The sequence below is a fragment of the Malaclemys terrapin genome, chromosome 3, assembly GCF_027887155.1.
Source record: "Malaclemys terrapin pileata isolate rMalTer1 chromosome 3, rMalTer1.hap1, whole genome shotgun sequence".
Taxonomy (NCBI): domain Eukaryota; kingdom Metazoa; phylum Chordata; order Testudines; family Emydidae; genus Malaclemys; species Malaclemys terrapin.
This window is the reverse complement of record NC_071507.1, coordinates 110,893,102-110,909,106: the sequence shown is the minus strand read 5'-3', so window position 1 is coordinate 110,909,106 and position 16,005 is coordinate 110,893,102. Positions and strand designations below refer to the sequence as shown.

Sequence of the window (16,005 nt, the reverse complement as noted above, 5' to 3'; positions counted from 1 at the left end):
GTGCTGGCCGCGGCTTCCCACCGCCCCCATTGGCCAGGGATGGAGAACCGCGGCCAGTGGGGACAGCGAGCGGCCGAACCTGCCACGTCAGCAGGTAAATAAAACTGGCCCGGCCCGCCAGGGTGTTTACCCTGGCGAGCCGCGTGCCGAACGTTGCCACCCCCTGTAGTACAGTAACTCCCACCAAAACATGAATTCAAATAACAACTCAGACAACACAATGTTTACTGAATTAAATCAAAGTATGCTTCTTACCTTTGACTTGGTCAAAACTTGTTCCAACAGCAATAAAAAGCTTAGAAAAATAAATTGCCCACATGTACATCTACTTATAAAATTTTATTTTTTCAATAAGGCTAAAGTTGCTCTAGAATTTCCATTGAAAATAATGAAAATGCTCATGTTTTCAAAACTAAAAAAGCAGCCAGTACAATAAAAAAACATAGCTGAGTTATAAATATGAATACAATTCCACTGGAAAGAATCACACTAACTTATCTTTACAACAAAGGATTTCTTCAGACAAAGAGTCAACTGCTCCAAAAGACATTCCCCTGAGACAAGTGTTTTGGACATCATTAAATGTTCAGACATTCAAATTCCAGTTTTCTCTTTATCTTCTTTGGGAGGGAATGTGGACTTTTCATCTCTAAAATCAGTGACTCTAGAAAGTTAAATGTGTTGTGGATCCTTTTTGGACACTGGATGCCGAACACATGAAATGCAGCCAACAGAGCAGCTAGAGCCATAGTACAATCATCCAGCTGGGCCAGTTTCTCTTTTTCTATATACAAAGCAAATTCACAAGTATTAACACTGAAGGGATTTTTTACTTCCAAGACTGGTGTCAACACCTTCACCTGAAAAAAAAAAAATTAAGGCAAATGATCGTTTGATGTCGCTTGGGTGAGCTGAACTGTAAAAGCTGCAGTAAAGGTTAAGAGAATTAAATGTGCTTGGAAATAATGCTGTGAACTTGGTTAATAAGTCAGGTTATTTGAGACCTTTGGCTGAAAGATGGGTTAATGTCACCATTAAGAAACAGACACAGAGGCTAAGGGCCAGATACAAAAGGTACTTTAGGTACCTAACTTCCATTGAAACCAATGGGAGTTAAGTTCCTAACACTTCAAGGATCTGGGCCTAAGTGACTTGTTTCAATGAGGAGTCAGTGGTAGAATCATGATGAGAGACCAAGACTGCTGTCTATCCCCACTCTTACTATTAGATCACACTCCTCTAAAAGCCCCTATCTGCCATGTGATGTGGCATTTCCTTAGGGTTTTTATTTATTTATTTTTTTAATAATGTTGTGCAATATCTAAGCAGCAGCTGCTTGAAAAAAACAATGTGTGGCATGTGCGCTTCTAAAACCAGGACGATAAATTTAATACATGTGGCTGAAAATGGAGCAGGATTTTAGTCTGTTTGGAAGTGTAGCTAGCCTCTACAGACACATTTATGTACCTCCTCATTCACAGCAGCAAACAGACTGGAATCATCTCCAAAGACATCTGGTAGAAGTAAGCATGTGGCAGTCATTTTCATATCTGTCAAAAGCAAAGATTTTTTTACTAAATTAAAATGAAAATATTTGATTATTAGCATCCCTGAAGAACAGATGGAGATTTATGAAGTATTAACAGTGAATTATAAGATTGGTAGTTGATGACTTGTCGCTTCCTTCTTATTTGATTGCTATTCCAAAGCACCTTAAAGAGTAAACTGCACCTTCTGTTGTGGTCTAGATTCCCCAACAAAGGCAAAGTATTACTTTCAAAAAGAGAGAGTATTTACACTAGAGCCGCACATTAATGAACTTGGAAAAATCTCAAATGTCTTCCAGTAAGAATTTCAGGTTGCTACTTTTTAATCAAATTAAGATTATACAATATTACAAGTGCAAATTCCCCCTGGAAGTCAATGAAGGAAGAGCCTTCTTAGATGATCTAGGCCATCTTACTGCCAAGTCAGGAGTGCTCCTTACAATGCATTAAAAAAAAATATTTTGTACCACCTGTTTTAAGTATTGTAAATAACATTTTCCCTCTCGGTTCTCAAATCACAAACAGGTTTTTTTAAGTATGGCATCAGACATATTCTAGCACTAGCATACACCATTTACAATTTTTTGCACAAACGGGAAAGCGGCTCTTCACCCCACCCAAAATTCCTCCTTTAGGGTGTTAGGTCTGGTCTACACAGGGGGAAAAAAAATCACTTGATTTCTCTCCCAGTTTTCTAGGAGCCTCACAACTTACTTAGATGATGATGAGAGTTTTGACTTTCTTTTTGTTTTGTTTTAAAGAGAATCCCTTTTGAAAATCCTATGCACCTTGTATTCCCTTAAGGTTAATGTAGGAGCATATCTCCATTAAAAGGCTTTCTAATGTATTTCACTCTCTATGCATCTGAAGAAGTGGGCTGTAGTCCACGAAAGCTTATGCTCTAATAAATTTGTTAGTCTCTAAGGTGCCACAAGTACTCCTGTTCTTTTTAATGAATTAAGCTGTGCTTTCAAACACGTCATCTACCTGGGGTTGCAGGGTGACTGAGTGTTAATCGTAGTAGGTAAAACAAAAAACAACCAGCTTCACTGGCACAGTTCCTTAGTTTTGAAAAGCAAAATTTACAAAGCTGCTACTTAGGAAAACTACACAATCCTAGAGCATTACCCTGGATTTGCCCTCCTTGCTTGTGCCTGCTTCAGGAGAGCAGTTTGAGGAGTACTTGTGTCTTATCTCTAAGAAGGGAGCTGCAGATGGAATTCTGGAAGAAATAAAGGGTACTTACAGGAATTAGTTGGAAGTGCTTGCCTCTGCAGATCCACACTTTCCATTCTCCTTCCCATATTCTAGTTTTCTAGATGGAGGTTTTGGGAGAAGTGGAAAGGAACTAAGTGCAATCAGGTCCATGTTCCTGTTTGCACCCACAGATCCAAACAGTTGTGGATGTACAAGAGTGCTCTCACTTGGCTGCAAAGATTACTGCTTTTCGAACAGCCATACCAAAGATTCATCTAGCCCAATATCCTGTCTTCCGACAATAGCCAATGCCAGGTGCCCCAGAGGGAATGAACAGAACAAGTAATCATCAAGTGATTGATCTTCTGTTGCTGATTTCCAGCTTCTGGCAAACAGAGGCTAGGGACACCATCCCTGCCCATCCTGGCTAATAGCTATTGAGGCACCTACCCTCCGTGAATTTATCTAATTCTTTTTTTGAACCCTTCACAACATCCTCTGGCAAACTGTTCCACAAATTGACGTTGTTTGAAGAAATACTTCCTTTGGTTTGTTTTAAACCTGCTGCCTATTAATTTCATTTGGTGACCCCTAGTTCTTCTGTTATGAGAAGGAGTAAATAACACTTCCTTATTTACTTTCTCCACACCAGTCATTGTATAGATCTCTATCATATACCCCCTTAGCCATCTCTTTTCCAAGCTAAAAAGTTCCAGTATTATTAATCTCTCCTCACTAATGTGTGCAAGCATGTGGATCTGCAGAGGCAATCTACCTGAACTAGGTATTAGTAAGTAACTTTTCTTTCCATTATTTCACTATGAACAGACTTTAACCTTAAGAACAGTAATTTCCAAGATCACTTCCTTCCTTTTTAGACAACAGGTATTCCACATGTGGTTTTCTCCATTGGGAGCCTCTAGAATTGTCCATGTTTTTTTCAAAACGAGTTTGCCAATGGTACAGTAAGTTTATTAGACAATTTCCTACGATATAAACAGCACATATCTATATGTGAAATATTTCATTTCCTGCATGTTAGCAGTAGCTATTATATAGAATTTCTTTCTTTACCTATTCAAATTTTTCTTTTCCTATTAGACACACAAATAAAATCTCATTCATTTAAATAATTAATTCCCCTCCCCATTAATGTATTTATATTCTCTTTGGTAATTCCCCCATGCCCCAATATATTTTCAACCAGCCCCAGATACATTTTTAAAATGGGTTTTTTTCTACAGATAAATAGAAGATAGTCTAGTAACAGTAGCCTGGACAATTATGTACTACAAAACTCAGACAAATAATACATAGACAGTTTATACTGACATTTCAGAATGTCTTCCTCTGTGTGCTGTTTCAGATTTTCTCGCAGCATCACATTAATTGGATTATTTCTCACCGAGTACAAAGTCAATATGTTTTCTGAATAAATCTCCAAAATCTCAACTGTTTTCTTATAAATATCCATGTGTGTAAGGAGCTGGAACTCCCTAAAAAGCTGAAGGAAGAGGAAAATTTTATTTCAGTATTCAAAATAAATGAATTAACTCTGGGGTGCATACATTGAAGACAGTTAATAGACTAGCCTACAATTTTTTTTTCTGGAGGAGAAATATTTCATGTTGTGTTAAAAGTATATAAAATAGCCACACGATATTATAGTGCATGGTATGCATAAAGTACTAAGAATATTTTGAAGTAGTGCCAGGGCAGGAACACACATTTACTAGTGGGTTATTGGAGCACTCCCACAGGTGCCATCTTGCCCATATCTAGATCATAACATGCAATACTGTTTTTGAAGACACTCATAGCATTACCTCATAAGGACATCTTAAGAAAGGAAAGAGTCGGAGAATCTCTTTCAAAGGTGCCCTGTTACAGATCATCTTTCTTCGCATTTCTAATGTCTTGTTCATCCTTTTATCAACTTCTTCCCAGTTCCTCTCTGTTTTCATATATTCTTGCTTAAACCAGATAATATGTTCATCCATCTCAGCGTCATGTCCTTCAAGATAAACAATCTCTTCCTGTCAGCAATACAATGACAGATGGTGAGTCCTCTATAGAATTTACACAGCCCAGAAGTATTTTTGCCTGTTGGAGGACCTAGATGATTTGTCATGTAAAAATGGCATGGTTTATTGGGCTTCAATCTTCAGATTAAGTGTGTTCAGTTTACAAATTGAGACATATAGAATATCAGGGTTGGAAGGGACCTCAGGTCATCTAGTCCAACTCTCTGCTCAAAGCAGGACCAATCCCCAACTAAATCATCCCAGCCAGGGCTTTGTCAAGCCTGACCTTAAAAACCTCTAAAGGAGATTCCACCACCTCCCTAGGTAATCCATTCCTGTGCTTCACCACTTCCTAACTACTACCCCTGCAAACTCCACCTGGATTCTGAAAATCAGACTCGATTCTCCTTCTTGTTTCTTGAGCTCAAATTACTCCCCCAGTGATCTTTCCACAATCACACTGCCTTTTTAGTGGGTGTGTAGCTCATTGGAAATTAGTAAACAATTTGACTGATGATGCAAGATCACTCCCTTAGCAGTGCATAGCGAATACTGCTCAGGCCCAGCATCTTAGTAATTAAAAGTAGATATAACTAAGAATATACATGGTGGGTGGAGGGAGGGAATCCTTCAGACTCTTAGAACTATTACTCTTATTCACCTGAGAGGGCCCATTGATATCAGTAGAACTACTCACACAAATAAATGTTTGCAGAACTGCTCTTTAGTTGAATGAAGTAGTGTCATTTTACTAAAGACATTTTTCAAAGAACCACCAAACTTAAGTTTTTCATGGGTTTCTCACCTTATCTACTTTATAACTTTAAACTAGAAATGAGAGGAGAGCCACAATTCTGATGGCAACCACAATTTAAGTAATTTACTTGTTGGTGTTCTGGAGAAGTTGTTTATTCTGTAGTTATAGACATAACTAACGGTTTTCCTAAAAATTATCAGGCCATCCCTACTGAGTTATAAAACCTATAATTAGTAGGAGCAGTTGCCATCAGAAGCAATAAACGCAGCAGCCTGGAACTACTTAGCTTTCACTGGAGGAAACCAGTGAAATGTCTGTTGAAATGAGCCTGGGATGAATATAAAAGAGCCATTGGTCAAAACTGCCATTCAAACTGCATTTACACTAGTATTTTCCAGTAGGTCTCCCACAGGTGCAGCTTAATGATGGGAACATAGTGCTGAAAAGATGTTTAGAAAGGGGTCAGGCATCACCACCACCATGTCATCTAGATGATGTAATGAGAAAACAATCGGGTCAGTCTATACAATCAATCCCACTGGTGGAAAATTTCCCCCAAAACACTAGTATAGTCAAGGCTTTAGGAGCTGGCCAATACTCATATAAGCTTATACCCACCGTCTTCCACCCCCAGGGTTTATTGGAGGTTCAAACTACACCGCTACCTCGATATAACGCGATCTGATATAACACGAATTCGGATATAACGAGGTAAAGCAGTGCTTTGGGGGGCGGGGCTGCGCACTCTGGTGGATCAAAGCAAGTTCGATATAACGCGGTAAGATTTTTTGGCTCCCGAGGACAGCATTATATCAAGGTAGAAGTGTATATGCATTATCTGCCAACAACCACTTTCATTCAGATAGCACTAGTCATCCTAATAGACACCAGAGTGCTTCACAGATCTGTCTGTGCAACATGGAGAGTTATATTCTGTATCCCAGGCAAAATATCTTTGTAAACCTATCATGTTAAGGTGGAAAGAATCTATAATTTACTCAAGGAAGGAGCCCTCAAGACAAAAATAATTAGCTTGGAAATTTACAGCTCAAGTTCCACTTTATAAATACCTCTCTCCAAAGGTATAGAACTGCACAATTCTCATTAAAACAACCTTAAACTCTGCATCATCAGCTTGGCAATAGACAGAAACTGAGATGTAATGTGAGTTTCAAACACCATATGTTATTTTATTAGTGGCTCACTGAATTTTGAGATGTTGGCATACAACATGGTGGGGTTTTAATTCCCTTAAGCTGCGCCTTCCCCTTTCTTCAGTCCCATCCCACCTTCCTCATCAAACTGGTAGTAGGGCTGAATGCAATAGCAATTGCCAAGGGCTCAACTTTTCTGTAACACTGTAGTTGCAAAGAACAAACAGCTCCTGCCCAAGGCAGCAGGTTCTCTTTTGAAGCCCATCTACCCATCACAAGAGGGGTAGGCATTGGGAAACAGGGGGAAGAACATGAACAGAGAAGGAGAAATGAAGGGAGGCGTAAGGGAATTGAAAATAAAGCTCGAATAAAGTTTGTGATACTGCTGCAGTTTATTGAATTGGCTGCTGCAGGTGGACAACAAAACCAGCTTTGTTATCCTTAGTAACCAGAAGTTTGCAAGCACAGCGACATCTGCAGTTGTATCAAATAAGCACACTGCTGCTGGAACTATATTTTAGCATGTTCAGAATGGTAATGCATATTTAAAATACTTAGGAGCATTTTGCCCTGTAATCTGTTTCTAATCACAAAATTGCAGTCCAGCTGAAGGGGGCGTTTGTCAGCCATTTAATACACATGTGGGTGTGTTAAGCACTTTCAACCCACTCCTCACTCTTCAGCATGGCTGCAGCACAAAGGCCAGTGGTTAAAAAACAACACAAGTGAGGATATGTGAATGACATCTTCAACTCCAAATGGCACTGTTGCCATTGATGTGTCTTTTGGGTGTGTTTGCAAAATTTCAGGAGTTTGTTCAATCATCTGAACTGTGCTGCAATTGCTCATTCCTGGAGAGGCAAATACTCCCAACAACCCCATCACACAGGACGCAGAATGGACTCAGTGTGGCATGATGTGGCCATAGACAAGCTTGGAAACAAGCACTAGGACTAGGTTGTGATCTTCCCTCCATTTTAATCTTCACTCACAACTATCAAAGCAAGCACAGCCAAACCCCTGACTGCATGGATCCTGCTACACAGATGGCTATGCATTCACGAGAGTCTTTTTAGTTACTGACTCCGTTAGCACATCGTACAACACATATTAGCAGAAACACTGAAATGGCAGAAAAATAATTGCGGAAACCCCTGACCTACTGGAAAACGTGACAGAGGGCAAAATCATGCTCACTCTATTCATGCTAGTCATCCCACTGAACTTGGTGAGATTGCTTACCTGAGTAAAGCAAGGAAGACTCGGCCCTGCAGCATTTTTTCTTTCAAGATGCTCTACATGGTCTACATAAAGATGGGAATGTGAAATAAGTAAGAAGCAGCTGCAGTGTCGGACTGATATTGCCACAGGAACGTTCTGTTGCTCTTTTTAGGCTATTCTGAATTTTAAACTCTATCTCTAGCTTAGGCAAAAAGTATTATATAGCTGCACACACCAACCCAAAGCCCTCAACTTACCTAGAAAAAGCAGAACACTCCTGTTTCCCTATGTCTCAGGCTGCATCCCTGGTCTTCCTATCCTGATAGGCAACAAGGAACTGCATTTCTGGCTGGCATTATTAACATGGCAGCCTCCAGATAGTACCTGTTACCCACTTAATAGCTGTGGAGTTTTAGCAAATGTTTTCAGATATGAGCATCTTGATGAGAGGTACTATTAGGTAATATCTGTAGCCCTTTGAGGGTGGAAAATGCTACAGCAAGAAAATACCTAATTCATAACATAAGGGCTGGTATTCAGGCCCTTAACTGACAGGGCTGTGAGAATCCTTCCTCCCTATGCATTGCCAGTAACACTGACTTGTCAAAGCACTACATTTCCTTCCTTTTGTGGGTTTAAATCAAGAATGCTATTGAAATATAGATTATTAGTCGATAATGAAGTGATCTATCCTACCATCACTGCATGCTTGTAATTCAATTGTTATTTAATTGGGAGCAACACATGTCAACAGCAGAGAAGATCCTTGCGATTTCACTGCTATATTAGTTTTATGACAATGATCATTGTTAGCAGAGAATCATAGCAGGAGTGCAGTATATTTAACTACAATGTGCTTGTGGAAATAGTTACTTTCATAGCCAAGCTGGCTGAAAGTACAAAGGAAAAAATGGCTGTTTGATTTATGCTTATTAGGTATTTTTAAGCAGAGTTTTATTCATACCAAATTTGAGATTTTTGATAGAATGGGAAAACCTGGCATTGGTTCAAGGCTATATGAATAATTTCTACCATTAGGAGCTTATTATCTAACATCAACTTTTTTTTGCTTTTATTAAAAAAAGTGTTTAACTCCATGCTTGTAACAGAATGTTCCATATATAACTGCCTTATTACAGAACTTGTATATTTCATCAGATCATTTTTTTCTTAAAGATATATTTGTGAAATACAATCCTACAAATGAAAAGCAGTCTACGAGCTATTAATCACCACTCAGTCTCATCTAAATGCTTGACTATTCAAGATCCCTTCTTTTTTTTTCCAAAGAGTTATACTTAGACATTTTCTCCCTTTACCTTTTCGTTTGTCACAAGATGATTGTTACAATAAATGAAAAGCCCTTTCAACACGGAGGTGAATGTCATTCAGTGGGAGAAGTAATGATCCCTATGTATCTGCGTTTACCAGTTTACAGTCCCTGTCTGCAGTGACATTTAAACTTTTTTGAAGAATGGTGCTTACACATAGTCTACTGCAGTCAAGTCTTTAGCATGGTTTGGCTGGCCAGAATGAACAAGGACAAACTGAGTTTTTCTTCAAGTAGATGCAGCCATGTACTCCACTTAATTGTAGGTACACCAGAACCACTGTGTGCACGCACTGGCAAATTTTGCCTACCAGTACCCGTAAAGGGACAGCACTCATGCCTCGTGGCCATAGCCCAACCCCTGGCTATATTAGGCAGTGCCGCCCAATCCCCGTCAGTTCCTTCTTACCACTCGTGGCTGGAGTTGGAGCTGTGTGAGATTTCTAACCTCCCAACCTCTCTATTTCTTAGAGACTTTTCTAGTTGTCTATAGCTAATTAGTACTCTTAGTATAGTGTTAATTACATTTAGTGTTTGTTAGCTTTAGTTTAAGTATTTCCCTGTTGATGCCCTCATCGGGGCTTAAATATTGTCCGTTCTGTGCGGGAGAGATTTGCAAATAGTTCATGAAATGGACTCAGGATCTTCATCTAAAGCAGCACCTGCTTGAATAGGCTGTGCGGCCTTTTTCAGCACAAGACCTATGATGGATCGGAGTTCACCCTCAAGTTCTGAGAGTGCTGCTGCATTGCATCCTGGAGTTGGTGCCTCTCCGAAGAGATGGAGGAGTTGCTCTCCATTGAGTGTGACAAGGAAGGGGTCACATAAGACTAATCATAGCCGCTCCAGATCATGTGGGGACTTGACTACTTCCTCCAGAAGGAGTGCAGATCAGCATGAGTGAGTGCTGACCCATGGGATGGAGCAGATCTCATCAACCGTTCCCCGGCACCACACAGGGAGATCAGAGACCCTATACCGTTGACTCTGGTTCTGGCCCCAGGGTTGTCCATTGAGTTTAGTACCGACAAGGGAAACGCCAGTAATCGCTGTTTCCACACTGGTGGCATATCAGGCAGGAACAGACCTCCTCTGCCTTTCTGTCCCAACCTCTCCCAGGGTCCAAGACTTTGCCAGGACTGAATCATTTATAGCCCCGTTGGCTGGTAGAGCCACTGAACTTGTGAGTCTTTCAGTACCAACAGTCAGTGGAAATGGGGCTGGGGCTGGGCTCAGCACAAGTCACCTTCTCAATAAGAACAGCTTTGGCACCCCTGCTGTCTGTGGCGCTAATGTCACCATGGTGGCACTCACTACCCTCCACTTTGGCACCGTTAAGTTACCTCTGTACCGCTGCCGACTTCAGGGTTGACACCACTTCCAGCACTTGAACCAACAGAAGCATACCTGGTGCCAGCTGTACCATCTCCACCATGAGCGCCTGTTCTCTCTTCATTTTGAGCTATGGAGGAGTCAGACTGGCTCCTTGCACCTTCGGGACTGGTTCCACCTTTGTCCCCTAAAGCCCAGGACTCCTTAGTGTCCACATTGGGATCTTCCTCCTTCAGTTGTCCATCACTGAACTGGGGGGGTGTTTATGTAGCACTATGGGTACCAGGATTGGCGCTCATCTCATGGTCAGGATGGTGACCCCTGACCCAGCACCTACTGGCCACGATTCCTGAGGGACTTCTGTGCCAAATATTGAAAATTCTGCACACATTACTTTACAATTCTGCAAAACTCTGCAAATTTTATTTGTTAATAAATAAACGTGGAGACTCCAGCATGGCAGTGGGTAGCAAAAGCCACTGGCTGCATAGAGGTAGGAGATCAACCTACAGCCCCTCCTCCCCAGGAGACAGACTCGGCAATGATGCTGCACCTGACCCTGACACAGAGCAAGGGCAGGGCCTGCCCCAGAAACACCCCCAGGGCCTTGCCCCTCCACACCAGGTATGGGCAGGCAGGCTCTGCCCATCAGGTTCCAAATGCGGAAGGGTTTAGTGTGGGGGGATCCAGGTGTGGGATGAGGAGTTCTGAGTGGGACAATCTGGATGTGGGTGGCTCAGTAGAGGGTGCAGGGGGGTATCTGGATGGACAGGGGCTCATTGAGCGGTTCCGGGTGCAGGGGCAATGGGACTCTGCCAGGGGGTCCAGGGGAAGGGGGCTCAGCAGGGGTAGGAAGTCTGGCTGTGGGAGGATGGGGCTCAGCAGGGGGGTCTCGGTGTGGGGGGCTCAGCAGGGGGATCCGGATGCTGGGGGAGTGGAGCTTTGTGGGGTATGGGTCCGGGTGCAGCTGGTTGGGGCTCAGTGGGATGGGGGGGTCCAGGTGCGTAGGGCTCATTGGGAGGGGGGTCCGGCTCATCAGGGGGGATTTGAATGGAGGGGGGTTCAACCGGGGGTGGTCTGGGTGGAGGTTCAAATGCAGGAGCGTGGAGCTCAGCAGGAGGGTTTGAGTACAGGGGGGCTCCAGGTGCAGGGGGTGAGGCTCGGTGAGGTAGGAGTTGGGGATTCTGAGTGCGGGGGGTGGGGAAGGTGAGGCTCAGCGGGGGATCTGGGTATGGGGAAGTCCAGATGCACAGGGGTTGGGTGGATGAGGAGCAGGAAAGGGGGGGTGGGGTGGGAGTATGGCGCTTCCTGCAGCCAGGGAGGTTTTTGGGGGCTGGTCAGCCCCTGTCCTGACCGCTCCTTGCAGGGAAGAGGAAGTCCTGTCCTCCCCCAGACCAGCTGAGACTAGCAGCTGAGCCTGGTGCCGGGTAGGAGCCACCGGCAGGGGCATCTCCGGACCCCGCTCTCCTCCCCCATTGTACTTTACCTCTCTGCCAGCTGCCCTGGGCGCCAAAAACGACACACCAGCACTGCTGGGGAGGGGTGCGTGACCACTCTGGCAGGTTCCCTTTGCTTTCCTGTCAGAAAGTCCTTTTTCTGAGGGGAAGCAAAGAAATCTGTGGGGGGATATGAATGCTGCATACAGAGTGGTGCAGAATTTTCCCAGGAGTACTGGCCATCAACACCTTATCCAAACCAGTGGTCTCCATAGAATCCATGGGACATTCCTCAGTTGCAGAAGTCCCAGACCTCATCTTGCTCTAAGCTGAGATCACCAAGCAGGGCTGTGGTGGTGATCATTGATCTGCTGCAGGCCCAGGCAACAGTGAACCTTCCCCTTGTGAAGCCTCCAGTCGTCCATCTAGGTCCACCAGCCCTGGAGAAGAATCCAGGCACAGTTAACTGCTTTGTCTTCATCGCCAGATGATTCTGTGGTATCTGGCTCTTCCTCTTCTTCAGTACCAGAGGATTCCAAGGCATACCAGGACCTTTTGCAGTGCCTGGCTGCTTCCCTGGGTATTCAAGCAGAGTTCCTGCAGGAGAATACCCATAAGTTTGTGGATATCCTGCAGCCATCTGTCCCTGGGAGAGTCACCCTCCCTATTAACAATGTGCTCCTTGAGCCCCTTGAAGCATGCCGGCTTCAGTACCACCTACGACGAAGTGCATGGAGAAATGCTACTTCGTACCAGTGCAGGGATTTGAGATCTGACCCTATACTGCCTGGTCATAACCATGGGGAATGATAAAGCCCTGCAGGGCAGATTTAAGTCCACTCCCAGATCTAAACAGATGCATTTGATGTGTATGAATACCTAATAAGCATAAATCAAACAGCTATTTTTTTCCTTTGTACTTTCAGCCAGCTTGGCTATGAAAGTAACTATTCATCCACAAGCATATTGTAGTTAAATATACTGCATTCCTGCTATGATTCTCTGCTAACAATGATCATTGTCATAAAACTAATATAGCAGTGAAATCGCAAGGGTCTGCTCTGCTGTTGACATATGTGCTGCTCCCAATTAAATAACAATTGGAATTACAAGCATGCAGTGATGGCAGGTTAGAGCACTTCATTATCGACTAATAACCTATATTTCAATAGCATTCTTGATTTAAACCCACAAAAGGAAGGAAATGTAGTGCTTTGACCTCCTCTTCCTTGCAGATGCGCACTGGTAACTAGCAGGCATTTCCTATCCAAGCATGATTTTGTGAACTGGACAGCTATGTCTAAGTTTGCTCACCAGCTTCCTGAAGCCTCAAGGGAGGCATTTGGGGCATTTAATACCAAAGGCTGCTTGGTGGGTAAGACTTCTTTGCAGTCTGCACTAGATGTCGCGGATACTTTGGCCAGAGTGATGGCCTCGGTGGGGACCAATGAAAAGGGCATCCTGGCTGCAGAATTCAGGCATTGATCCCAATCTACAACAGGCCATAGAGGATTTGCCCTGCAATGGCAGAATTCTTTTTGTTGGACAAGACAGACGAGACTGCACTCCTCCAAGGACTCCACAGCTACCCTATGGTCCTAAGGGGTGTATATGCTGGCAGTGCAGAGGTGACCCTATAGTGGTCAACAGCAGCAGCCTCTGCAGCTCACATTTGGGAAGACTTTCCCTCCCACAAGACAGAAGAACTACCCAAGAAAGGAGCATAAGTTCCAGAGGAGGACACATTCTGGTCCAGGTTTTGACCAGTTAACATGCCTTCCCCCGGTGCCCCCCAAGCACCCATTTTGACTCCTTGGTCCAGAGCAGTGTTCCAGTCATTGCTCCCTTCTCCCCATCCCCTCTCTTTGGGGACAGGCTGGCCTGCTTTTACAATGCTTCTGGCTCAATCACCACAGAAAGCTCAGTCTTAAGCTCCATCAGATCGGGCTATGCCATCCAGTTTCTCTCCATCTCCCCGCTCCCTCCAGGATCCCTCTCATGAGATATTGCTCCTCAAGCAGGTTCACTTTCTACTGGCTTTGGGGGCAGTGGAGGAGGTTCCACCAGAACACGGGGGGGGGGGTCACAACTTCTATTCCCGGTACTTTCTGGTGCCAAAATCCAAGGGAGGGGCAAGACCCAGTCTCGACCTTCGTGGCTTCAACAAATATATCAGATAGATGAGGTGCTGAATGGTCACTCTATCAACTATCCTCCCTGCGTCGTCTCAGAATGATTGCTTTGTTGCTCTGGACCTGCAGTACGCTTTCATGTGATGATTTTGCCAAGCCACAGAAAATTCCTTCAGTTCATTGTAGTGGAGTGACACTTCCAGTGTATGGTGCTTTCCTTCAGTGGTTCATATACTTATCAACAATACCACCACAATGTAGTATATGAACAGGCAAGGGGGAGCACACTCCAGGAGGCAATCTGGTTGTGGCAGTTCTGCATCGAGGAGAGTATCACTCTGACAGCCAACCGCTTGCCCAGGGTCCAGAATCATCTCTCAGACCATCTCATCAGGAATTTTGGGCAAGCCAGAGAGGACTTGGGCTGCAAAGCCGAAGATCTGCGGTGTGGAGTTGGAGAGCGCTGCCTCGACTCTGGGGATCAGCAGGGCTCAACTGCCCTCTGGGGGGGTCCTGATATCTGGCTTGCCCTCATAGGGAGCCTTTGCCCCTTCCTGTGGCACACCCAGTGCCAGCAGCACTGGTAGAGGCCTCTGCTTTCTAGGCGCTGGGAGACCCTGGGAAGGCGTCAGCCCTGCCACAAGTCTGGGTCCCATACCACTCCCGGGAGTCGGTGGCAGATTCCTTGGGGGGCTACAGGCGCCGATTGGGGAGGCACGATACCCCATGGCCTTTCTTGCCTGATGCCAAGAAGCCATGCTTCTTGGCGCTCTTTTTGGGCACCGGCGATGGAGATCGGTGCCGGGCACAGCCCAGTGCTGGGGTGTGCTACGCACCGAGGCTGAGGTACTAGGGGTAGAGTCCATCCGGGAAGGCTCAGAAGCCGGGCAGAGAGCAGCCTCCATGACAAGGGCTCTCAGACGGCTGCCATGCTCTTTCTGGGTCCTGGGTCGAACGTTATTGCAAATGTAACACTTGTCTTTCACATGTGACTCCCCCACACACTTCAGGCAGCTGCTGTGGGGGTCACTTACAGGCATAGGCCTGTTGCAGTCCGAGCAAGGCTTAAACCCCGGAGATCAGCGCATGCCTTGCATGGGGCAAAGTCCCCAATGGGGCTCTAACTTCTAACTACACTTACCAACTACTTAACACTAACTACTATAAACAAACTACTTACAAAACCCTAAGGCTAGACCTAGTCCTTGCTAGGCAAGGAAAAGATGCTTCGACTCACCACCACAGGCGGTAAGAAGGAACTGAGAGGGCCTAGGACCAGCGGCGCCTAATACACAAGTGCATGAGCGCAGCACTCAAGAGGGCACCATAGCCAACCCTACAGATACCACTAAGGCAAAAATCTCCAACGGCCGCGCACGTGGGCATGTACACACTAGGAATGGAATGGACATGAGCAAGCACTTGAAGAATATTAGTTTCTGTAAAGACATGAGACAAGGATGTGTATTCTGCTATTTTAATTTATGACATGGTGCCCAGTGCCTTGGATGGGTGCCTTTCTGTGTGTTCTTATAAATAAATATACACAAAGCTCTTGCCAAAAAGGATGCTAATAAACATCTTGTTAAAGTGTGCATTTGTAATGTCTAAATCCTAGAGTCTCAGGGAGCTAAGCCAGATCCATTTATTAATATATAGAAACCAAATAAAAGCTAAAATAAATTATGATTTCTTAATTTTGCTATCATGATTTCTCAACCTTAAAGGCTGCACTAATGTTAGTTTTTGCATTTAAAATTTCTCTGGCATGTAAGAAAAAGAAGAAATGAGATAATTAAAATGAGGGCTGCCCTGACGGAGACCTACACCTCCGATTACCCTCATTCCAAATGGAGGAGGGCATCACACAACAGC

At 44.2% G+C, this 16,005-nt stretch overlaps 1 protein-coding gene across 1 annotated transcript in view; it reads right to left on the bottom strand.

The window, feature by feature from the left end:
* Positions 1-324: 324 nt before the first annotated feature.
* The window catches only part of SAMD3 (sterile alpha motif domain containing 3), an 86,891-nt gene continuing 71,210 nt past the window's right edge, over positions 325-16,005 (bottom strand). The window contains exons 8-11 of the mRNA XM_054024239.1: positions 4,571-4,780; positions 4,077-4,248; positions 1,468-1,550; positions 325-860 (exon numbers count right to left, since the gene is read on the bottom strand). Of these exons, the coding sequence (XP_053880214.1) occupies positions 579-860; positions 1,468-1,550; positions 4,077-4,248; positions 4,571-4,780 (747 nt within the window). The 3' untranslated portion in view covers positions 325-578. The remainder of the gene's footprint in view (positions 861-1,467; positions 1,551-4,076; positions 4,249-4,570; positions 4,781-16,005) is intronic.